Source organism: Ostrea edulis, chromosome 1 (genome assembly GCF_947568905.1).
Source record: "Ostrea edulis chromosome 1, xbOstEdul1.1, whole genome shotgun sequence".
In the NCBI taxonomy this organism is placed as follows: Eukaryota; Metazoa; Mollusca; class Bivalvia; order Ostreida; family Ostreidae; genus Ostrea; species Ostrea edulis.
The window spans coordinates 13,252,390-13,278,189 of record NC_079164.1 but is presented as its reverse complement, the minus strand read 5'-3'; the positions used below and the strand labels follow the sequence as shown (position 1 = coordinate 13,278,189).

Sequence of the window (25,800 nt, the reverse complement as noted above, 5' to 3'; positions counted from 1 at the left end):
AAAGATTACATCATAATTTATTATATTGCCTGATTATACTTGGTGAACTAATCATACAAAAAAATAGAAATGACTTTTATTATACAAAAAGATATATCTACGGGTCATGTGTCCTTGAGTAATATTTTCTTTGTAAGCTTATCAATATTTATGTTAGCCTGCTAATTTGTAAGGTGAGATGGTTCAGTTTAGCTATGATACGTTCTTTAGAATCCTTGGTGATCACGTTGAATAGTTTCGCCTTCATTTTGATTCTACAATGTAAATCATTGCAAGCTAACAGAAGCTCTAATAACAAAAAATACAACAATTACATAATAAAATAAATTCATTTTTGTATATTAGAATCTATAATTCAATGAAATCAAAGAATATTGCTTCAAGAGCGTAGCTAAGGACGTGGCGGAAACTGAGAGTGAACATTACTGCAATAATCCCAATTACATAACAATTACATGACAAACAAATCCCAACGTTTTTAGATTATTGATAAAACCACAATATGAAGATTAATTCGGAAGAAAAACATCCGTTTCGTCAACTCCAGGTTAGTTCAATTCTTGAGGATCTGACGCCCCTCTGCATTTGCGATAAAACAAAACAATTTTTCGCAGGGACTCCTTTCTGAGCACAATGTATAGCCATGGATCCAGAATGGCATTGTTGACAGCATTTCGAAGAAGCCACAACTCTACTTTGTTATTATCGTGCTGTGTTCTGATATTGGTAGCGTGTAAGAATACGTCCACCTGTAAGTGATACAGAAACTTATTATTCCTCTTTATGACACACATCTATCAAATGGAAAATTTCTAAAGAATAACATTGAAACCTAGACTCTTTTATATCTTAAAGAATACCACCACCCTGCATATGTTGGTCTTTTATGCAAAGTTAATCTTATTCCATGTATTGTTTGACACTTCTATACGTACATGAATTAATTAATATGAACTTAGGTTAAATTTCTAGGAATAACATAACAGGGTATTCATCAAATGAAAAACATTCTAGAAAATAACACTGAAGACTAATCTTTCTTATTTGTTAAAGGTATAATACCATCACTGGGCACTATCTCTTAAATGATATCTACTTATCAGGAAAATATTAGACAGTTGCAGGATTTGAAGCTTGTTTAATGATGTGAATCCAAACACATATATCCCTTGTTACGTCGTTATTCTAAAACACATTCTGTCTTGCTACTAAACTTGTCTTCAAAAATTAATTTGATCTTTCCTCATAATAATGTAGATCAATTACGGTATTTAAAATCTAACTACATCTACGACCAAAATCATTCAATCACAAAGTCAGGTTTCTAACCTGTTTAGGCATGTCAAGAAACATAAGACTCGTATGGTGGATCGAAAACAACCTCCGTCCGACAATACAGTAAATTAACTTTTATTCGCGTGCTACAAATTTTTGCACGGTTCCCAAGATCCATTTCGTTGCGAATATTTCTCGCTGCGAACCAGACCTTTAATCTTTTTTGTATGTTTGGTCGTGAAAATTCGTCACTGCGAACCAGTTCATCCTTAGTACATCACGAAATAAAGTTGTCGCGGATAAAAGTCGGCTTACAGTATTCAAAAGGTATCACTAGATTCTATTGCTTATCATTTGGGTGTAATAGGACATTAGGAGAAAGACAGACGAACAGAGTAAATAACTGATTTGATCTTTCGTTAACATATATGTACATGAGTACTTACTAAGAGAGGAGTCCATAAAATGACAAACAGCACGGTGACAGCTGTTATGAAAACCATAACATGAGAATCATAGTATCCGGAAACTCGATTGGCGTCCAGCAAATAACCACTTCTTTCTGGGTCTCTACAGATGCGAATCATTGTAATAACGTACATGAGGGTGGTAACAAATACGATGATAAAACCAAATATAGAATAAAGGTACGACATTATGCGATTTCCGGTCGTATCATTTATGAAGTCGAAGTAACACCATGATCCGGGAAAGTATAAATTAGATTGTCCAACACCAATAAGGTGTAGCAGGGATACCAAACTCGCGATAATCCATATACCTATCAAAATGAAGGTATAGGTCCTGTTTGAGATCGTATTGCTCATTGAATACATGAATCTGTCCACAGCCATGGCACAGATTAGTAACGCCCCCGATAAATGAGCATCAACAAACACGAAAGAGATGAATTTACACAGATTTTCCGGGTAACACCAGGTGAAATCCGAAGCGTATCTAATCGTTACAATGGGGTAAACGATGGCTATTCCGATAAAGTCAGTAATAACCAAACCAGTAAAGAGCTTGTAGAATGAGTCCCAGCGGTGTTCATGGCGGCTGATCCAAAGTAGGATTAGAGCAATGAAATTACCAAACACCCCAAAGAAGAATTCCATAGACGCGGGTACCCAGGACGTGGCCGTATCATTTCTGTAACAAAGAGGAAAATCATAGGTTTTAGTCAAGCTCTCCATATTGTCTACGATGCTATCTAACTACTGGTATACAGGAAGATGAAATATGATTACATAAGAGATAACCGCATTTAAGAATGAGTACCTCTGAACTACAACCCAATAGTTTAAGATATTAGATTAGAGGAAATGTCTTCCTGGATTAAAAGAGTGATAACCAGAGGATCAGGTTATAATCCAGAGCAAACAGTATTAATCAGCCTTAACGAGTAACTGAATTATAGCATACATGTGCATGGATTTTTCTGCGGAAATACTACCATTTCATTCAGAGATACACGTTGTTTTTCAGTAACTACGAACCTAATAAATCATAAATGTTCCAAAGTCGGGTCCTTTGCAAAAAAGAGAGATAGGAATTTGTTCAATACTTGTAAATGCACTACAACCATTACTGCCATGATCTTGAGCGCTGAGCATAGATCTAAATTTGTGGTGCTTGACCTACATCTAGCTGGTGACGTCTTAATAACTGTGAAATTTTTCGATGGGATTGATTGATTTATTAAATATTGTTTAACGTCCCTCTCAAGAATATTTCACTCTTATGGAGACGTCACCACTGCCGGTAAAGGGCTGCAAAATTTACGCCTATGCTCGGCGCTTATGGCCTTTGAGCAGGGAGGGATTTTTATCGTGCCCCACCTGCTGTGATACGGGACCTCAGTTTTTGCGGTCTCATCCGAAGGCCCACCCCATTTAGTCGCCTTCTACGACAAGCAAGGGGTACTGAGGACCTATTCTAACCCGGATCCCCACGGGACTTTTCGATCCGACGTAAGATAAATATAATAGATATATTCATCTTCAAATCTTAATATTTTCCTTTGGTTCATGTATTTACTATGGTATTGGATGCAGCGTGTCATACATAATTTGCAAATCATAAATCACATGGCTGTAATTCTATACTTTCAACTTCATTTGAAATATTTTAAAATATTTTTATCGCCTATTGCAAAATAAACCATTAAACTTTCCATTCATTTACCGAAAAACTGGGGAAATTGATATCTATTTAGATGAGAGAAAGAAAACAGGTGTTGCTCATAACATTACCCCAAATATATATGTAAAGGTCAATATAACGAACTGTGAACTCCTATAATGTAAAACTTATACGGTACCAATTTTGATGCATCAGATGCGCATTTCGACAAATAATGTCTCTTCAGTGATGCTCAACCGAAATGTTTGAAATCCGAAATAACTATGAAGTTTTAGAGCTAAATATAGCCAAAAACAGCGTGCCAAAAAAGTGGAGCCAAATTCGTCCATGAATAAGAGCTATGCACGAGGGAGATAATCCTTAATTTTGAAATGAATTTCTGAATTTTATGACAGCAATTCAATATACATCCGTATTTTCAAGCTAGTAACGAAGTATTAAGCTACTGGGCTGTAGAGACCCTCGGGGACTAACAGTCCACCAGCAGAGGCCTCGACCCAGGGGTCATAATGTAAAACTTATACGGTACCAATTTTGATGCATCAGATGCGCATTTCGACAAATAATGTCTCTTCAGTGATGCTCAACCGAAATGTTTGAAATCCGAAATAACTATGAAGTTTTAGAGCTAAATATAGCCAAAAACAGCGTGCTAAGTAATACAAAAGTAAGAGTTGGACAAACACGGACCCCTGGATACATCAGAGATGGGATCAGGTGCCTAAAAGGAGTAAGCCCTCCCTGTCGATCGGCCACACCTTCCGTGAGCCCTATATCTTGATGAGGTAAATTGAAAACCAAAATAAGAGTGCCATGAACGGTCTAAAAATCGGCATGAAATAAGTCAGCATTTTACTCAATGGCAAGTTGTATTGACAAACTAGATCATTATAACTTTATACGAGACTGTTTAAACCCCTGTAACTCCGACTGGTTTGCCAGTAGCCTGCCTCGATTTAAAAACTGGCCATTCACAGAACTACCATATCCAGATGATAATGGAATATTGCTGCAAAAATATGGGAAGCTGTCGATGGAGAAGCTGAAGTCATCCCGTTTGTCAAAAAAGGTGAGTAGTTAGTTTGCCGTCAACACAATATCTAAATGTAGGTACGAAACTGATGTGAGAACTCTAATGTCTTTTATTGGAGTTCAATGATATATCGAATCGACATTTGAATGAAAACGCTACGGTGGTAAAGAGGTAGAGCGTTCATCCGCATGCGGAACGTCGGGGTTCGAATCCCGGCCGCAACAGACCTAAGTCGTTAAAACAGGTAGTGACAGTTCCATCGCTAAACGCTCGGCATCAGATGTGACTGTCACGGGTTCTCAGAGATGACCTTAAAAACGGATGTTTCGTGTCACAGTAGGTATGGTACGCTAAAGAACCCTCACTCATCTGAGAAATAGTCCTTCACCGGTATTGATGACGTCTCCGTATCAGTGAAAAAATTATCGAGAGGGATGTTAAAGAAAATACAATCAATTCAATAAAAACGATTATTGTTACTAGATTAAACGTCGTCGAAATAGCTATATGTCAAGTTGAAGGCCACATGAAGAGAATTTTTCTTCTCATGTAGAAGCTTTTCTTAAAAATAAATTCTGCTCCATAATAGTATAAAGACAGGAACATCCGCGGACCTGATCACCAATGATTAAACGATATTGTCAAAGAGGAACTGTAGCATCTTTTTAATATCAACTTCATAGTACTTGTGCGTAGAATCAGAGTGGTGTGTATTAAGGTATTTTTTAATGACTTATCACTAGATATGAATACTTCCCGTTTCCATTTTTGTGAACGAAGCAACTGCCTTTCATGTCAAAATAATCGTGTAAAGTGTTGAAAGTCCGCTTTGATGTTGATTTGCGAAATGTTTTGTGAATTCTGATTTTTTTTGGAATCCAAATTTGATATACAGTGTATACAATTGTTGCCATATGCTTTTGCAGAATACGTTTGAAGTTTTTCACTATATAGTCGCTTCTCACAAACAAATCTACATTCATTCACAAACAGGAAGATGACTCACTCCATATACTTGTCAAAAGTAAGAAAATACCACACTCTGCATACTTCTCACAAGCAAGAGAGCATGTCACTATGCATCTTATAAGAAACAAAATATTATCTCACTGTATATACTTCTCTCAAAGAGAATATCTCGCTTTATATACTTCAATTTTATTGTATAACACAAACAAATGGATCAAGAAATATCTCACTCTACACACTTCTGTCAAATAACAGGATATATCACCCTACATACCTCTTTCAAACAACAGGATATCTCACTCTACATGCTTGTCACAAACAAGCGATATCTCACTCTACATGCTTGTCACAAACAAGCGATATCTCACTCTACATGCTTGTCACAAACAAGCGATATCTCACTCTACATGCTTGTCACAAACAAGCGATATCTCACTCTACATGCTTGTCACAAACAAGCGATATCTCACTCTACATGCTTGTCACAAACAAGCGATATCTCACTCTACATGCTTGTCACAAACAAGCGATATCTCACTCTACATGCTTGTCACAAACAAGCGATATCTCACTTTACATATTTCTCACAAACAACAGAATACCTCACTCTACATACTTTTGTCAAACATCAGGATATCTCACTCTACATACTTTTGTCAAACATCAGGATACCTCACTCTACATACTTTTGTCAAACATCAGGATATCTTACTCTACATACTTTTGTCAAACATCAGGATATCTTACTCTACATGTTTCTCACAAACAAGAGAGACTCACAGTAGGAGCTGGTACGTTAAACAAACCTCACTGCCACAGCCTTTTGCGCCATGTATTCGTCATAACTTTGTGACACCATCTACAGTTAGTGGTATATCTTTATGATTGACATATTTGCCAATGGGGCGTTAACATATAAACCGATTTTCCCTTTCTGGATGTTTCACGATAGGTGGGCCTGCTATCAGCTGTGTTAATCATATCTTTGAACCCTGTAACTACCATAAATCCTGAGTTAATTGTTTTATGAAAGGTGAAGATAACGACCAGTGATCAATAACTCCTGTAAGCAATACATGTTTCCTGTAAGCATTACAAAATAGAGAGTTGGGCAAACACGGACCCCTGGGTATACCTGAGGTGGGATCAGGTGCCTAGGAGGAGTATATCAAAATGCATAACCTTGATTGTTTAACTCATTTTATCAGTATTTATCATAACTTTCGCATCAACATGATCAATGGGGCTTATTAAGCAATATTTTTGAATTTGATAACAAAAACACGTTTTAATGAATAACATCTTAAATTGCAATTGAACTTGCAGTTTTGCGTATAAGAATACATGTCATGTCATTTTGTGGGGCACCATGAATTTTTATGAATACAACATGTTATTACTAGATGAGATTTAACAAAGAAAGTTGATTAGATTTAATATAGTTTAGCATGAATGATTTCATGTATAATCAATGTATTATCCTTTGTGTAGTGGTAAATGCTTATATAGCATTACTTGATAAACATTTTGCTAGGATTTTACCAATACTCCCAAGGGTTTTAAAATTATCATAGATATACAGTTGATCCTAAGATGTTAGTAATTAGTTAATTTTTATAACCGGTAGACATTCATTTTTAAACTTGTTAAGCTTATAGATAGGCTTGGCGGCGGTTAAAGGATGTCAGACATAAACAGAGGTGACAGGGGATTGATCGGAGGCTGGTCGGGGTGGACAAGAGGTAAGAAATTGGACATAGTGGTCAGTATAACGTCGATACAACTCTAGAGCAGTCGGGGTGGACAAGAGGTAAGACATTGGACATAGTGGTCAGTATAACGTCGATACAACTCTAGAGCAGTCAGGGATTTTTTGGACTGATTCAGTAGTAAACGGTACGATACATGGTATGGAATTAGATACAACTCTAGAGCAGTCAGGGATTTTTTGGACTGATTCAATAGTAAACGGCACGATACATGGAATTAGATAAATGCTCATGTTTTTCAGTGGCGTATAGTAGTTATTGCAATGAAATATTTTTAATTAATATGAAGACGCTCAGAAAATGAAAGGTATTTTTTGAAAAGTTTTTTTTCCTTTTTATTTACATAGTGACAATTACCAGGGAACTATTCTCCTTTCATAACAGTGTCAATTGTTTTCACTGAAACCTTGGTAAGAACACAAAATGTTTTAGAAACATGTATTCCCCGTGTGACAATATTGTAACGAATCAACTTTATATATAGAACGTATGTAGTGATAGTGAACAATATAAATTGTCTACTGGTCAGGGGCAACCACAATATCAAATTTCCTCTCTATCAGACAAAGGATTCCCAAGATACACTGTAGTTAGAAATGGAGTTTTTATATTCAGATTGAATTTATTCATGGCCTTGTGAGATTAAAATGAAAAGAGTAATAAAATCATAAGCTATTTTGATGGATCACCAAAAACAATGCAGTGCATTATGAATATTTATCAAATCAGATAAAATGGTAATATGAAGAGGTTCTGCGTATGATCAGTTTATAAATGGAGGCAGGTTACTGACAAACAAGCCGATGTTACAGTGGTTTCAACAGTCTCACTTAAAGTCAGCATTTCGCAAATTTTATGGTCGTTATAATGATCTTGTTTGCGAATACAGCCTATCATTGGGTCAAATGCTGTCTGATGTGTTCCATACCAATTGTTCAGCCTTCTTTGCACACTCATTTTGACTACAGATTACACCGTTTACCTGAACAAGGGACAGGCGTGAACGGTCGACAGGGGATGCTTACTCCCCTAGGCACCTGATTCCACCTCTGGTTTGCCCAGAGGTCTGTGTTTGCCTAACTTTTTATTTTGTATCCCCTATAGGAGTTATGAGATTGATGACTGTTCCTTACCTTCATCCTTCAAGTTGATGTTACAAGGGCCACAAAATGAGGTATTCTTATACGCATAAATGCAAGTTTAATTGCAAGTTAACAAGGTATTCATTAAAAAGTGAGGTTTTGACCTTTAACCTTTTGATTTTAAAACAAACTGGGTTTGGGTGGTTCTTGTATACCGAGTATGAAGTGTGACATGCAAAGTAAGTTGCATGATTGGTTACACGTATCATGGGGGGGGGGGGGGGGGGTCGTGGTTTGCATTACCGGACGTACTACAGAAATAGATTTAAGCAGTTCTTATTTTTAGACACGGAAAAAGCAAAGTTTCTTTTAAATGAATTTGTTTATTTCTAATAAAATAACCATTGGTCAAATTGATTTCTTCCCTAAATTTTCTAACATCAATAGATTAAAACTAATGTGTTTTTAAACTCCATCACATTTATTTTAAAAATCCAAATTTCATTAATTTTTTGGTGTAATTTTATGAATAGCTTAAATCAATGGAGTTTGGATACGCATTAGTTGCATCAATTTTTGTCATAAACGCCTCGATATTAAAAAAAATTGAAGTTTGACTGATGGATTGTTAATTTCAAAATATTGGAAAAGGACGGAGGTACATATACGGGGTAACGCTTACAAAGTCCATGTCATATGAACCTGTTCTAATTGTATGATTAAATAAAATAGCTTCATAGTTTGACAGAATAACTTTAAAGGCATATGAATAACATTATTTGCAAAAACAGTTCATGTGTTGGATGTGTATAGGTTTGTGGTTTGCAGTCGATTATCCTCAATGTATATTCGATGCTATATTGGGTAATTTGTACGTATGTTGTCCCGGTTGCACGACTTTTACAAATAGAAATAACAAGTATTCAGATCCGCCACTGCCAGTCTTATTATGACGTACGCCAAAACGTAGACATGACATCACACATCATCTCATCCTGCTTTCAATCAACATTGTACTTAGTTAAACATTAGGCCAAATGGTGCACTGAATTTTGGAGCTAGGAGAACACAAGATTGGGATGATAATCCATGTAAGTTCACAATCGTAGTCCAAGGAGTTACAAAATATCCTCCATTTTCTTGAATTGGTGTCAAAATGTTTTTCTTAAAGGCTTATTCGGCAAATTCCGGTACCCTATATCTAAGATGGAATCTGCAGAGCTGTTCCGAGTGATTAAAGGTTCAGATTTAGTTCGTATCATTTTGCGCGCTTTTGTCATCAGAGCTCACAGTACGAGCCAGCGATCGCTATGATTATCAAAGCAATCAAGATAATTCGGAACTCCCGTCATCGTGCGAAATACCGTTTGCCTAGGTTTGATGTAGTTTAGATACTTGTGACCCAGATATGATACTTTTGCCAAAATTACTTGGGCATTCATTAATTGATTTTATATTATTTAACGTCCCTCTCGAGATTTTTCATCCTGAATATGGAGACGTCACCATTGCCGGTAAAGGGCTGCAAAACTTACGCCTATGCTCGGCGCTTAAGGCCTTTCAGCAGGGAGGGATCTTTATCCTGTCACACCTGCCGTGACACGGGACCTCAGATATTGCGGTCTCCTCCGAAGGGCCGCCCCATTTAGTCGACTCTTACGACAAGCAAGGAATACTGAGGACCTATTCTAATTCGAATCCCCACGGAATGATAATCGCCGATACGCAATACAAAACAACACACCGATGCAAGGTGAAGATAACGAACAGTGATCAATCTCATAAGTAGGTACCGATATATCATTCAAATCTGCATTTCAATTACTTCTAAAGGACTTCTGAACCCTGCTTGTAATACTACTTCCAGCAACTGGAATGCGGTAAATTGAGTACTGCCACTGATCAGACTTCCCTCAGATTACAGAAAAATATACTCGAGTGATTAATTAACAAATGATTTATTTTCTATTTCATATGTTCCTAATGCGATAAATGAATTTTGAATTAATGAAATTATTATTTGCACAATCAGCGACCGAGTTTCGTCGACTGCCTTTATTCATATGCCCTTCTTTTAAAGCATTTCCATCGGAACACGATCCCAATCCCGAGGAATTTAAAAACGTAAAAATATAACATTAATTTCGTTCTTACTTTTTGATCAAATATTACGAATTCTCTGAAACAAAACTGCAAGTTACAAATTATGAATATTCGCAAACATAACAGGAACAGGTATGGAAAACCAATGGGGCAGACAGACTTACAGACAGCAGAACGGATGGACGAACGGAGAAGAGACCTATAGTCACATTTGGTTTCATTAACTAGTAGGGCACTGATAAGACACATTTGCTCTTTAGTATGAACCAGTATACCAAATTTGATGTTTGTCAAGAAAAGGGCTCTCAACATATTAAGCAGGAGAATATTTTTTATGTTCAAAGTTGGTTGGCCCTAAACAAATGGCATTGTGACCAATCAATCGGGGTCATGTACGTTTCGGGGGTGGGGATTCAAGTATATTAACTTCGATATCCCATAACTTCGATATCCGTCAACCGCCGCGGTGACCAAGAGGTTAGAGCGTTCGCCCCGCATGCGGAAGGTCGGGGTTCGAATCCCGGCCGCGACAGACCAAAGTCGTTAAAACAGGTAGTGACAGTTCCATCGCCAAGCGCTCGGCATCAGGTGTGAATGTTACGGGTCCTCGGAGATGACCTTAAAAACGGATGACCCGTGTCACAGTAGGTGTGGCACGCTAAAGCACCCTCCCTGCTCAGTGGCCGTAAGCGCCGAGCTTGAAGCCCTTCACCGGTCTTGGTGACGTCTTCATATCAGTGAAAAATTCTCGGTGAGACGTTAAGCAAGATACAATCAATCAATCGATATCCGTCAAGCAAAAGGTTCTAAATTTATTGAGCCGACAACAATTGGTTTACCAAACAACATGCCGACCGACCGACAATATGTTCCCTTTTCATCAAGGGACACAAAGTATTTTCTTTTTATATCGCATTTCAAGAGCGATATGTTTCTTACAGGTTTTAATGTTTTAAAACTATACTTGACACACTTTGCTTGTAAAGTCTTTAAATGTCTTGTATTCAACTAAACCGATTCTTAACTGTGTTCAAAATAACTCGAGTGTCGGACATTTAAAGGTGATGTCATCAAGTTCCGCAGCAAGAGAAATTTATTAAACTTCCGGGGAAGAAGTATATGGTGCAGTTATATATCCTAATCTTTCCTTATCAAAATTTGCGTTAAAGCATCAATATCAGTCAAAAGGGGTATAGCGTACTTGGTATGCAATTTCGTCTACATAAATACCTTTTTCTTGAATATCATTTTTTACAAATATTCTGCTATACAATGTCAGTTTATACTTGTGTTTACCCAAATTACATAATAAAGATATCAATATGTAGATAGTATCTTTATTTGATAAGCATAAACACCACCGTGATTATATAGAGTATATAGTAGATGTAAGGTAATGGGCATAAAAAAATGCAAACTGTTGCAAAAGGCCACCATAAACCAGAAATAAACACTGAAATTGTTTTACTTGATTATGACTGTATATAAGTCCGTTTGAGGAAATTTGGTTTAAGGTGGCCCTCTTGTTGAAAATTGATAAAATATGAAAAAAATCGTTCTCAAAATTTACCTTGAGATTTAGCAGCCTGTCAAACATAAATCCTTTAAACTTGCATGCCTGGGTGGCCTAGTGGTTTAGGTGTTCGGTAATCTTCCAATTAAACTATACATCATTCCGAGTTCAAGTCCAATTTCAATTTTTGGGGGTTGTTTCCTTGAGGGGAGGGGGTTAAATGCGATACATATATTATAACAAATATTATTCATTACTTCTATTATTTGCAAGTTACGACTTAAAGAAAGGGAATTTATTCCGAGATCACTGTAGTTCCGTTTGTTTACACTAACATGTTCCTGTATGCACAGCATTTTCAAACCGTAATGTGGCTGACGAAAATCTAAACAAATATTACAAGAAAAAGGACACAAATGCAGAGCATGTAAAAAGTAAAAATAGGTCAAGGGAGGAAAAGAACTGTTATACAGTTTGACTTCTCAAAAGTAAATATAAAAACTCAATATGAATGCACCTATGAAAATATTGTTCTGTTCATCATTCCAAATAGGAAAATGGTTTATTAATTAAAGAACGACTCATATAAATGTCAGTTATGCTAAACTGCGGCAGTTATTTATCTTGGTTAACGAATCATAAAAAATGTTGGCCTTATATTTAAATATAACACGCCCGTCTATTATTGGAAACCGGTGTTTTCCATTTAAATTTCTGAGTCGGCCATTTCGTCAGCAAATGCGCTATACCTCTTTGCGTTGATGTGAACACGAGACCTTTATTAGCGTGAATTGTGACAATGAAGCATGGGAATGGAAAACCTAATATTATCTAATACGCCATGTGAAATAGATAATGTGCATTGAGTTATCTTTGCATATTGACTTAATCCATTTAAATCTCATACAGTGTGTACTGGTCCTAATATATTGTTCATCAAGGCAAATATTCACGTTTGGTAGATTACTTCAAAATACTAATTTCAAAATCGTTTGTAATAAAAAATAAAACTGCTAGACATAAAGATACATTTCAATTTCATATCAACACGGAAGTAGTTTGATTGACGGACGTACGTAAAGGTATTATAATGTTATCATTGTTCGAGGGTTTATTTTGACGAAGTGCCCATCAGTGATACTATATCGTGTATATCAAAACTTCAACTTTCAAACCAAACATAAATGTAAAGATGTCAAACCACACAGCAGCCGAGTATCAGATCTGCAATATGACTACCATTGAGGCTTCCTGGGTGCCCACAGCTCTGGAATTCCTCTTCGGTATATGTAGTAATGCCGCGGCAATGCTCTTAATCTGGCTAAATAGAAGAGAACACAAATGGTCATCTTTCTACAAGATGTTTACAGCTCTAGTCATCACTGATTTTACGGGGGTTCTCGTCACATTTCCTTTCGCTCTTAAGCGGTACAGCTCTAACTTCCACTACTGTTTTTCAACCTATCAATGTGAGTTAGTATCCTTTGCTATGGTGGATGCTCATTTAGCCGCTGCCTTGTTAATCTGTGCGATGTCTGTCGACAGACTGATTGTTCTTACAATACCAAGGTTTCTGCGGAATCCAATTGCTGGAAAAAGATACACACTCGTGGTAATATTGATATGGTTGATCTCCTCCGTCGTCGCCATGTTACAATTGGTTGGTGTCGGATCAGCTCAATTGTACTATCCTGGGTCCTGGTGTTACTTCGATTTCATTGATATAAAAAATGCTGGTGACTTCTTCATGTCCTATTTTTATTCGATTACTGGATTACTACTAGTGTTAATTACTTTAATAGCAAACACCTTTACAATGTGTAAAATCTGTCTGGACCCTCATGCCAGAGGAACACTTTTGGATTCTAGTTTAGTGTCGGGATATTACGACTACCACGTCATGGTTTTCATCATTGCAGTCACAGTGTGTTTTGTAGTGATATATACCCCATTATATGTGAGTACAAGGCTGCTACAATAACGCTTTGAAATATGTAATATTCCTTTTTTTATATTTTCAATGTTATTTCACTTATTCCTGTCTGTCAACTAGTGACGTCTCAATATGAATTAAAACTTCTCGTAAAACAATCACTAAATCAATTAATCAAACACATTATAATGTTGTTCATTCACATCTTTCTGTATTGCAGATTGATATATTTCTACATGCCGCAGGAATTAGAAACGGAAACGATTCTCATGAGATGTGGTATGAACGTCTGACTTTCCTGAATGCCATCATCGACCCATGGCTGTACATTGTTCTCAGGAAGGAGTCAATTAGAAAATTAGTCGCATTTTACAAAATTTTTCAAAGACCAAAACCACCCGAGAATGTATCGTTGCTTCCGTGAAAGAAATAAGGATATTGCAATTGTATCATCATATCATATCTTCACTTCTTCATTGTCTAAATATATAAACAGAAACAATTCCATTTGACAATTACATCTTAGCAGACATCCTTTATATTTCAGTTGCCTACGGTAGAATATCAGGTGGTGCTTTTGAAGATATGTGACGCTTCAAGATTCATATTTGTCACAAAATCTATTTTTATATGAATATTATGTTTGAAAGTCGATTTTATATACATGTAAATCGATTACTACTGATGAGTGGGATTTTTAATTTTCATTTTAATGCTGTTAGAAAAAAGGGAAGATAACGAACAGTGATCAGCCTAATGAATTTTGAAGATAACGAATTGTGATATATCTCATAACTCCTATAAGGAATACAATAATGACCGTTGTGCAAACACTGACCCCTGAATCTACCAGAGGTGGGATCTGGTACCAAGGAGGAAGCATCCCCTGTTGACTGTCGGTCACACCCACCGCGAGCCCCATTTCTTAATCAGGTAAAATGAGTAATCCGTAGTCAAACTCAATGTATCATCAACGGCCTACCAATCGGTATGAAATACGTCAAACAGCATTTTACCCAATAATACGTTGCATTGGTAAATTAGATCGTTAAAACGACCGTAAAATTTGAGAAATAGTGACTTTAGACAAGACTGTTGAAACCCCTATCAACTTGTTTGTCAGTGACTTGATTCGATTTTGTAAAAATATTGATCATTCGCCGAACTAGCTATTGTCTATTGAATCAGTTGAGAGATATAAACACCATATGCAGATGATGATGGAATATTGCTACATAAATCCATTTTTAATTAAGTACTTATATACGAAGCAGATATGGAGGACTCTGATACGTCATTTGTTTCGAGTTCATTGGGATATATCGAATTGACATATAACTGAAAATGATTATTGCTAATGGGTGAAACGTCGTCGATATATCTAAATGTTAAGTTGAAAGTCACAGCAAGAAATATTTCTTGTCATGTAGAAGCTTTTGAATAAACTTTAATTTGCTTCATAAGAATAAAAAAAAACCCAGGTCAGTTAACGAAGGAGCACAATTCATGCCCATGGGAATTCGAACAGACTGTTGTAAGACCTGATCACCAAGTACTATGAAGATATTGTCAATGAAGAACTCAAGCATATTTTTCATTTCAACTTCAGAGTACTTGTGCGTGGAATCAGAGTGTTTAACAAAGTAATTTTTGGATGACTTATCACTTGATACAAATATTTCCCTTTTTTCCATTTTTTGTTGAAGAAGCAAATGTCTATGATGTCAAAAAGTCTAGTCTTTAATGCAAGGTGAAGATAACGAACAGTGATCAATCTCATAACTCCTATAAGCAATACAAAATAGATAGTTGGGTAAACACGGACCCCTGGACACACCAGAGGTGGGATCAGGTGCCTAGGAGGAGTAAGCATCCCCTGTTGATCGGTTACACCCGCCGTGAGCCCTATACCCTGATCAGGTAAACGGAGTTATCCGCAGTCAAAATCAGTGTGCCAAGAACGGCTTAACAATCAGTATGAAACACGTCAGACAGCATTTGACCCAATGCGAGGTTGTACTGACGAAGTAGATCGTTATAACGACCATAGAATTTGCGAAATGCTGACTTCAATCGAGACTGTTGAAATCCCTGTACCATCAACTTGTTGGTCAGTAGCTTACCTCGATTTAAAAACTTACTATACGCAGAACAAGCTCTTTCATATCGAATCAGTTGAGATATATAAACATCATATGCAGGTGATAATGGAATATTGCTACACAAATATGGGAAGTTGACGATGGAGAAGCTGAAATCATCCCGTTTGTCATACAGTTGAGTTGTCAGTTTGCCGTTAATGTCTACTTTCAATAAAATATCTAAGTATGAAGCAGAAGTGGACGCCTCTGTGGTGTCCTTCATTTCGAGCTCACAGGGATATATTAAATCGACATATGCATGCAAGGTGAAGATAACGAACAGTGATCCATCTCATAACTCCTACAAGCAATACAAAATAGATAGTTGGGCAAACACGGACCCCTGGACACACCAGAGGTGGGATCAGGTGCCTAGGAGGAGTAAGCATCCCCTGTTGATCGGTTATGAATGAAATCTATCATTATTAATAGACAAAACGTCATCGATATATCTAAAAGTCGAATTGAAGGCCACATCCTGAGGAATGGTCTTGTAAAATATTGAAATTCATACGTTTTGATGTTGGTCATTTGAAATATGTTGGAATACAAGACTGGACCTTTTATAACGAAGAATGTTACTATGTTGATGGCATCTATTCCTTTGTCAGTAAATCTGAGTTTAATGAACTTAAGACATGATTCGGAAGGAATATCATTTATTACCCGCGGTGGTTTAAACAGCCTGTGATGGACAACATCCATAATCATAGAATTCAGTCTATTTTCTGTTGTTGAAAAATCCAAGTATGGATTAACTTTAGCTTCTTCAAATAATGTAATTGAGACTCTCGATGGAATAGAGTAAATTTTTGTGCAAATATGATGTGGACCTAGTCGTTTGTTGACTTAAGGTAAAAGTGAATCAAGCGTGACATCCTGTATATTTGATCTTTTATATGAACGCTGTCCATATTTGCGTTTACGTCTTTGTATATTTGGAAAACTTCCCATCACATGCACTTTATTTCCTTGTGGACTATTCAAATTTGCTTTATTGTATACTTATCATTGCATCCGTATGGAAGTGCAGTCCTGATCAAGTGATCTTCTAGTTGTCTATGTATTCAAAGTTTGATTGTTTGTATAGTGGGAATTTTTTTTCTAGAATCCTGACCCTCATGGACAAGATAAAGTGGTTAACATGTTTATAGAGAAGTTGGTTACCACTATTATTCATTTATAATCTGTTTCCCGATATTCTTTTATTAATTGAATCCACAGTTTCTCCAATAAAAATCAAGCCGCAGAGGTTACACTCAATAGCGTGGACAACGTCAGAAGATTTACAGATCAAATTCTGAAAGGCTTAGGTACAAAAACTACGCCCGGTAAAATTAATAGTAAATGAACTTCTAGTGATCAAAATATCATGATAAGTTTTACATTTTGTACAGAACGTTTTGAGTTCGAGCACGTGAGATATGAAAAGAAATAATTAAACGTATTTGAGTATCTTAATGGAGCACAGCAATCTTTAATTTAGGTATACGAACTTTCATAGCTTCCTATTTGACGACTATACATATGACAAATGTTTGATACCCCGAAGGATAATCCGAGGGAATCAACCATTCTGTTAGAGCATGTGCCACTTATAGACTCTGCAGAGTGACACCTTTTTAGACGATGACTATCTATAGCCAGTGTTTTATGCTACCGCTTCAGTGGGCGTTCATGTATGGACACGGGGATCCTAGCGAAGGAAATTTGGAGCCAGAAAAATCAAGAAATTTGAATTGTTTTTATCATCAAAATTAAATGTATATGATTGTAAACAGCTTTTGAAGCCCTTGCGATAACATTTTTTGCTATATACGCGAAGCTAATCCCGAATAGCACATTTTCGAGTTACTGCCGGAACACCGTTTTTACCCGAATTTTACACGCGCCCTCAGATTTGGTTAGCCCTTGGCATTTCCAGTTTTAAAACGTCAAGTTTCAAAACGATAAGAGATAACTTTTTTTAAATCGATTTTTTAATGGAAAGTGACAGACCTTAGGCTCTTTTTTTTTCGGATCGAGGGGTATCTTGTTTCTTTTGTAGAAATTTTTTAGTTAGTTCAGAGTTGTGCGAGATTGCAGTGGAACTGAGAGGTAATACCACTTGAACATTGTTGTGAATAAAATTATATTAAACAAAGTGTTTTAATTTGTCTATAGAATTTCGGTCTGGTAAAATGTAATTCGGTCGTGTAATATTGAACCAATTGTTCAGTAAGTACCAGAAGAACTTTTGATGCACTGCGCCAGTGGCGGATTTAGAGGGGGGGGGGGGGGTCCAACAGTCCTCCCACCTTTCGCCACAAATTCAAAAATAATGCAAGTAAAAAACTCACGATTTCTCACCCAAAATGGCTTACTATTTTGGCTAAAACTTTACTTTCACCCCCCCCCCCCCGGTCGAAAATCCTAAATCCGTCACTGATTTAACATCGAAGAAAACGGGAACGGGATTAATTAAAGTCATTTCATCACATGGAACAAGTGTCTGAATTTTCAGCCAATTTCAGACATTCAAACTTGCGATATTTTATAACTTACACACAGGATTCTGTGTACAGTCTTACAAGAACGAAAATGGGTTCAGATTAATCACTTCAAACCATATTGAAAGTGTACAAATGTCATAAATGCTCAGAACAGTTGCCATTAAATCGGACTGGATTCCAGTAACGAGGCATACGTCAAATCCTTACAATGTATGGGTGCTGGTGCACCAGTCAGGACAAATTGTGTCTGGAAGTTGTATCTGTGTTGCGAAAGTTTTTGTGTTGTTTCAAATTTGGTTCCAATTTTGTCATAATTATATTAGAAATAGATTATATTACTGCTAAGCAAAAATATATGGTAAAAGTATCACACCATGTCAGATATCATTCCCATTGTGGTATGTCATTCAATCATCAACATATATTTGATTTTTCATGTTTTTGTAGATCGTAATTTCTCATTTCCCAACAGCTGTTTAGTTCCTTTCGTTTTTGTACTAACTGTTGTTGATCATTCTGCAAATTGTCTTGATATTTCAAAGCTATCATTTTTATACTCTGATTGGTGGCTATGTTTTATTATCATCATGAACATTTGAACATCACTACTGTCATTTTTATGTTACGAATTGATCATGGATTGGTAATAATATCCAAGCAACTGATATTAAAATATTCCAAGAGGGTAACTATAATCAATCTAAGAAATATTCAAAACAAATTAGAAGATAGATAATAAACTTTATTTGAAATTACAGTAGCACTAGTTTGCATTTGAAACTTAAAACACGTTCAATTTTCCAGTGCATAACGGTTCATTAGAACATAAATGACAACATTCTATCATTAAATTATAATACACTTTATAAAAAATGCTCCCACATTTTCATGAATATTCTCTAATCGATCTAGAATCTATTGTTGCGATAATGGAAAGTGCAAATATTCAATGACACTCCAGTATGCTGTTTCACGCTCCCGTCACTGGGTGTACACGTGACTCTCTGGACAAACAACATCAGGGTTCTAGGATTTCGACTTCAAATCCAGGAGCTTTGTCATTTCTTCCATTCTTATATCGGTCTGTACTTCCATTTCAGCTGTTTTCTTGATGTTTCGAGGTGACGAGAAACCAATATAATTGCGATTAGTGGAATAATTATCATCACTAAAACAAAGTTTCGATATCTGGAAAAAGAATAATGAAAATAAATTTTGTGGCTGTACTGAATATTTTGAACATAATACCAGTGTTTTAATGTGCAACCAAGGGGGCGGCACTTCGACACCGCATTTGTCTCTACTTCACTTGAAAAAATGGGGGGGGGGGTCTGATTTCAAAAACGTTTTTATACCAAACGAAACATTACTGAAGCATATAGGTTAAATAAAGCTTTAAATGAAAGCAGTTATATTACACTCCATTAGGTTGCTACCCAAATATAGTATCTAATGAGTCTATTTCCTCGTATATAAAATTGAGACCCCCCCCCCCCCCTCCTAGCACCACCAACACTGTTTTTCGCAGTGTTCCACTATGTCCAATGCAATTTTTTATAATTTGTTGAACAAACTTTATAAACATATTCAGAATGTATATATATACATGTATGGGAATTAATAGTGAACAGTCATTGAATTAATTTGTAAAATATAAATTACAAACCAGTTCATGCTACTGTGAGATGGATGGCTCGACGTCCCGCTTGTCGAAAGAACTCGTACTTTTCAACTTCAAAGGCTGTTTATAGTTGTTGTTGGCAAACAGTCAGGTAGGGGTTTTCCTTTGTAGGCGTTCAATCTACGAAGTGTTTGGAGTACAGTCTATAACTAGTACAAGTCCATGATGTTTCGAAGCGAAGGTTCGTAATCTATTTGTTTCATCAACTTTAATCACGCTTTTCGGATCTTTTGTCTGTGCCAGAAAGGGATAGAATATAATGTTTTTTGTATAACCATACTTTCCCATCTTCCACGAGTCCTCACCCTGAGCAGTAGTATCTTGCTTTTGATCCCTTCGTTTCTTCCCAACATATGCTATTTTACCGGAAGTATCGAAGGCTAACCAAATCTTGAAATCACGTTATATAAAATCTAGAATAAACACGCGTTCCGGCACTAACTCGAAAATGTGCTATTAATAATATGTGACATTCCTCGATTCATACATATTCATAAGATAACGGCGTTGCCATCAACAAGAATACCGCACATGCACTGGATGACTCATGCAGATTCATATTACATTTTAACTATTTTTCTTACAATATCTCAATGGCATAGGAAAATATTATACTGACTAATAAAATTTTTATTTTGTACAAGAACAAGATACACCTAATAAAACTACGTAAGATACCCGTTTTTAGTGTAAATAAATGTATAAGGATTGATTCATTGATTAAATATTGTTTAACGTCCTTCTCGAGAATCTTTCACTCATATGGAAATGTCACCACTGCCGGTAAAGGGCTGCAAAATTTAGGCCTATGCTCGGCGCTTACGGCCTTTGAGCAGGGAGAGATCTTCATCGTGCTACACCTGCTGTGACACGGGACCTCGGTTTTTACGGTCTCATCCGAAGGACTGCCCCATTTAGTTGCCTCTAACGACAAGCAAGGGGTACTGAGGACCTATTCTAACCCGGATCCCCACGGGATAAATATATAAGGAAGAATTAGTTTTGCAAGACAATAATTATTTAATTACCAAAATTATATATCCATGTGCCTGTTTTGAGGTTACAAAGTGTTTGAAATAATTAAATACTGGTGTTATTACTGAAATATATAATGTTGAGCAATTTTCGCCGCGGTGGTCTAGAGGCGGAGCGTTCTCCCCGCATTCGGAATGTCGGGGTTCGAATCCCGACCGCAACAGATCTAAGTTAAGTCGCTAAACAGGTAGTGACAGTTCCATCCCCAAACGCTCGGTATCAGTGTGAATGTCACGGGTCCTCGGAGATGACCTTAAAAACGGATGTCCCGTGTCACAGTAGGTGTGGCACGCTAAAGAACCCTCACTGCTCAATGGCCGTAAGCGCCGAGCATAGGCCTAAATTGAAGCCCTTCACCGGTATTGGTGACGTTTCCATACGAGTGAAAAATTATCGAAAGTTAAACAAGATACAATCAATCAGTCAATCATTGAATTCGATTTTTGGTGACGAACATTTGACTCATTGACAGGTTGCATAGTACACCATTCCCTAGTTACAAGGTGGTCGTTCTCAAAGTTCTGAAATTTATTCCTATAAGTTCAAGGGAGAAGCAATGCATGGAAACGAGTTTCATGTGCCCTTTATTCTCTCATGAGAAAGCAAATTGCTCATTTACATGATCTTAATTTAATTTTGAATTTCACTTAATGATTTTCATGAATTTGGTAGAGTCTTCTATTTGCTTAATGGCTATGCACTCAGAAGGTTGCGAAATGTCCAGCAGTGAAGAAGGTTTACAGGGAAATTCATTGGAAAAATTAATCCCTGACTTACATGTAGGAACAATCATGCATTATCCATGCTAATCCGACAGAGCCTACAGTTCACCCGTTAGATATTTGCCCTCTACCCTCTCCCTCTGGGTACCAATGATCACCTAACCCCTCCCTCTGTGTACCAATGATCATCTACCCCTCCCTCTGGGTAACAATGATCATCTACCCCCTCCCTCTGTGTACCAATGATCATCTACCCCTCCGTCTGGGTAACAATGATCATCTACCCCCTCCCTCTGGGTACCAATAATCATCTACACCCTCCCTCTGGGTACCAATGATAATCTATCCCTCCCTCTGGGTAACAATGATCATCTACCCTCTCCCTCTGGGTACCAATGATCATCTACCCCCTCCCTCTGGGTACCAATAATCTACACCCTCCCTCTGGGTACCAATGATCATCTACCCTCTCCCTCTGGGTACCAAGGATCATCTACCCCTCCCTCTGGGTACCAGTGATCATCTACCCCCTCCCTCTGGGTACCAATGATCATCTACCCCCTCCCTCTGGGTACCAATAATCATCTACCCCCTCCCTCTGGGTACCAATGATCATCTACCCCCTCCCTCTGGGTACCAATGATCATCTACCCCTCCCTCTGGGTACCAATGATCATCTACCCCCTCCCTCTGGGTAACAATGATCATCTACCCCCTCCCTCTGGGTAACAATGATCACTGAAGATAAACGTATTCTTCCCTAATCCATTATACATATGCCAAATAGGGCGAACATTGATCCAGCAATATTTCAGATGAATATTTGATTGTTAACCAACTATGCACGACGGCGAACGAATACAAAAATACAAACGGCCATCAAAATATACTTGGGTGTCCGAATACTTACAACGGATTAAAAATTATGTACATCACTTGGATATATGATGATACATTAGAATACATGTTAAATATCATTTAAGACAGAAATATATTTATACGGGCTATCCATACGCAACATCTTTAGACAGTAATCCTACTGCACCTCACTCTGCTAGTTTGTATGATGAAAGAATTGTCCTTAGTTTTTATAATCCTTCTTTATCATATTATATTATCTCCCTCTAAGCACGATTTTTTTTTTATAAAGGCACTTTCCACGATGGTGCATATTACAACAATACATTTTCACAATATTGATGACACCACAGTGTCAAGTCTATTTCGGAAGCAAAACGTCTGTTTCGTCAACACCAGGTTGGTTCAATTCTTGAGGATTTGATGCTCTTCTGCACTTGCGATAAAACAAAACGATTTTTCTTAGGGATTCCTTTCTAAGCACAATGTACAGCCATGGATCCAGAATGGCATTGTTCACAGCATTTCGAACAAGCCATAACTCTAATTTGTCATTATCGCGCTGTGTTCTGATATTGGTAGCGTGTAAGAATACGTCCACCTGTAGAGGATAAAGAAACATGGTATTCCTCATTATAACGTGTTTCTATGAAATAGAAAATTTCTAGAGATTAATATTGAAAACTAGACTCATATCTCTTTTAAGAATACCTCCACTCTGCATGTTTTGATAGTTTATTCAAAGTTAATTTGATTCCATGTATTGTTAAACACATCAACTTCATATCACCATGGTAGAATATATACTTACTTGAAAAATTGAATCTGAACTTAAGTTAGCATTTGTTTGTTGCAATATGGAAATGTCAAGATAACGAACAGTGATCAATCTCAAAATTACCATGATAAAGAATGAAAACCTGAGAGTAGGGCAAACACGAACCGCTGTACACATCAGAGGTGTGATAAGGTGCCTAGGTGAAGTAAGTATCCCCTGTTGACAAATTACATCCGCCTTGATCCTTTGATAAACGGAGTATTTCATAGTCAAAATTAGGATGTAACGAACAGTCTAACAATTGCTATGAAAAACGTCCGACAGCATTCGACTTGATGACAGAATTGTTTTGCAAATTAGATCATTTAAATGACATATTTGCGAAACGTTGACTTTAAATGAGATTAAAACCCCATAACTCTCTAGTAATGATTGTTAAATACATTCATTTTTGTATGACACATTTAAGGTTTTGTAGATACTTTAGATTGAACTTAATTTCGAAATTGATCTCGATCATTTACACAGACCAAGTTATGTTTAAAATTTTCTTGGGATTCAACTTGCCTAAAAAAATTCACTTATCCAGGAAATAGTAGTCACTTTCAAATCTTGCTATCTGTATTATGTTCTGAACTTAACAGTTATAATCCATACAGGTTCCAGAATTCTAAGATACTCTGACGAAACTAGATTGGTCTTTGATTAGGAAGATATAAGGTACATTAATGCATCACAAAATTTAGTGCACATCTCTAAAACCAATATGATTTCATCACAAATTCGTTTGTAAATAGGTTGTATTGGCAAACTAGGATCATTATAACGACCATAAAATTTGCGAAACTCTGACTTTGACTGAGACTGTTGAGAACTCTGTAACTTCAATTTGTTTGTCAGTAGCCTTCCTCGATTTAAAGACTGATCATGCACAGAACAAAGTCTTTCGTATCGAATCAGTTGCGAGATATAAACGTGATATGCAGGTGATAATATGTGTACATTAGGAATCCGATCCTTTATTAACTATTAAGACCGTGATGGAGTGAAAATTCAAAAATTGTATAACTAGATTGTACATCTATTTCAAATGATATAGGTGTAATATGAGGACACACACGGACAGAGTAAATTACTGATCTAATTTTGTCCTTAAAGTGTGTAGATGTAAGTACTTACTAGGAAAGGAGTCCATAAGATAACAAACAGCACGGTAACAGCAGTCATAAAAACCATAACATGAGAGTCGTAGTATCCGGAAACTCGATTGGCGTCCAGAAAATAACCACTTCTTTCTGGGTCTCTACAGATGCGAATCATTGTAATAACGTACATGAGGATGGTAACCAATACAATGATAAAACCAAATATAGAGTAAAGGTACGACATAATGCGATTTCCGGTCGTATCATTTATGAAGTCGAAGTAACACCATGATCCAGGAAAGTATAAATTAGATTGTCCAACACCAATAAGGTGTAATAGGGATACCAAACTCGCGATAATCCATATACCTATCAAAATGAAGGTATAGGTCCTGTTTGAGATCGTATTGCTCATTGAATACATGAATCTGTCCACAGCCATGGCACAGATTAGTAACGCCCCCGATAAATGAGCATCGACAAAAATGAAAGAAACGAATTTACACAGATTTTTCGGGTAACACCACGTGAAATCCGAGGCGTATCTAATGGTTGCGATAGGGTAAACGACGATTACTCCAATGAAGTCAGTAATGACTAAACCAGTAAAGAACTTATAGAACGAGTCCCAGTAATGATCATGGCGGTTGATCCAAAGTAGGATGAGGGCAATGAAATTTCCAAACACTCCAAAGAAGAATTCCATTGACGTAGGTACCCAGGACGTGGCTGTATCATTTCTATAACAAAGAGGAAAATCATAGCTGGGAGTGACGTTTTCCTTTTCATTTACGAGAATATTCATCGTAACAATCTCAGAACTTGTAGGATAAGGTGTATGCTAAGACAAAAATTGCGGAAGGAAATAAGTCAGTATTAGGCATTATTGTTTTAATTTTTCAAGCATTTCCTCGTTGTTTGGTATGTGTTGAGTCCTCATATGTCCGCCTGCACAATATGTCCGCCTTCGCTATATGCCCGCCCAATTTTGGAGCAAACTGTCCTTATATGTCCGCCTGCACAACTTGTCCGCCCATTTTTTTCAAAGTGTCACAATATGTCCACCTGATTTTTTAACAAATCAGCACAATATGTCCACCTATTAGAATTTGATTACTGTATAACG

The 25,800-nt window shown here is 36.9% G+C and overlaps 2 protein-coding genes and 1 long non-coding RNA gene across 9 annotated transcripts; 1 reads left to right on the top strand and 2 right to left on the bottom strand.

The window, feature by feature from the left end:
- Positions 1-25,544, bottom strand: LOC125664014 (prostaglandin E2 receptor EP4 subtype-like). 6 transcript variants are annotated; one of them, XR_008799620.1, is made up of 3 exons: positions 2,291-2,481; positions 1,722-1,845; positions 1-749 (listed from the first exon to the last, which is right to left on the bottom strand). XR_008799620.1 is itself a non-coding variant. In XM_056152722.1 (2 exons), the coding sequence occupies exons 1-2, from the start codon at positions 25,477-25,479 to the stop codon at positions 549-551; spliced, it is 972 nt and encodes a 323-aa protein (XP_056008697.1). In that variant the 5' UTR covers positions 25,480-25,532; the 3' UTR covers positions 1-548. The 6 variants fall into 6 exon arrangements, 4 of the variants coding, with proteins under 4 accessions (XP_056008697.1, XP_048752456.1, XP_048752454.2 ...); XR_008799621.1 differs by having other exon boundaries at positions 2,369-2,474; XM_056152722.1 differs by lacking the exons at positions 1,722-1,845; positions 2,291-2,481 and adding an exon at positions 24,709-25,532.
- LOC125664015 (thromboxane A2 receptor-like) lies at positions 12,943-14,508 on the top strand. The gene is made up of 2 exons (XM_048896498.2): positions 12,943-13,846; positions 14,043-14,508. The coding sequence occupies exons 1-2, from the start codon at positions 13,082-13,084 to the stop codon at positions 14,244-14,246; spliced, it is 969 nt and encodes a 322-aa protein (XP_048752455.2). The 5' UTR covers positions 12,943-13,081; the 3' UTR covers positions 14,247-14,508.
- LOC130051213 (uncharacterized) lies at positions 19,177-20,494 on the bottom strand. Of its 2 annotated transcripts, XR_008799623.1 has the most exons (3): positions 20,417-20,494; positions 20,122-20,256; positions 19,177-19,643 (listed from the first exon to the last, which is right to left on the bottom strand). It is a non-coding gene; the product is annotated as an uncharacterized LOC130051213 (long non-coding RNA). The 2 variants fall into 2 exon arrangements; XR_008799622.1 differs by lacking the exon at positions 20,417-20,494 and having other exon boundaries at positions 20,122-20,303.
- Positions 25,545-25,800: the final 256 nt, after the last annotated feature.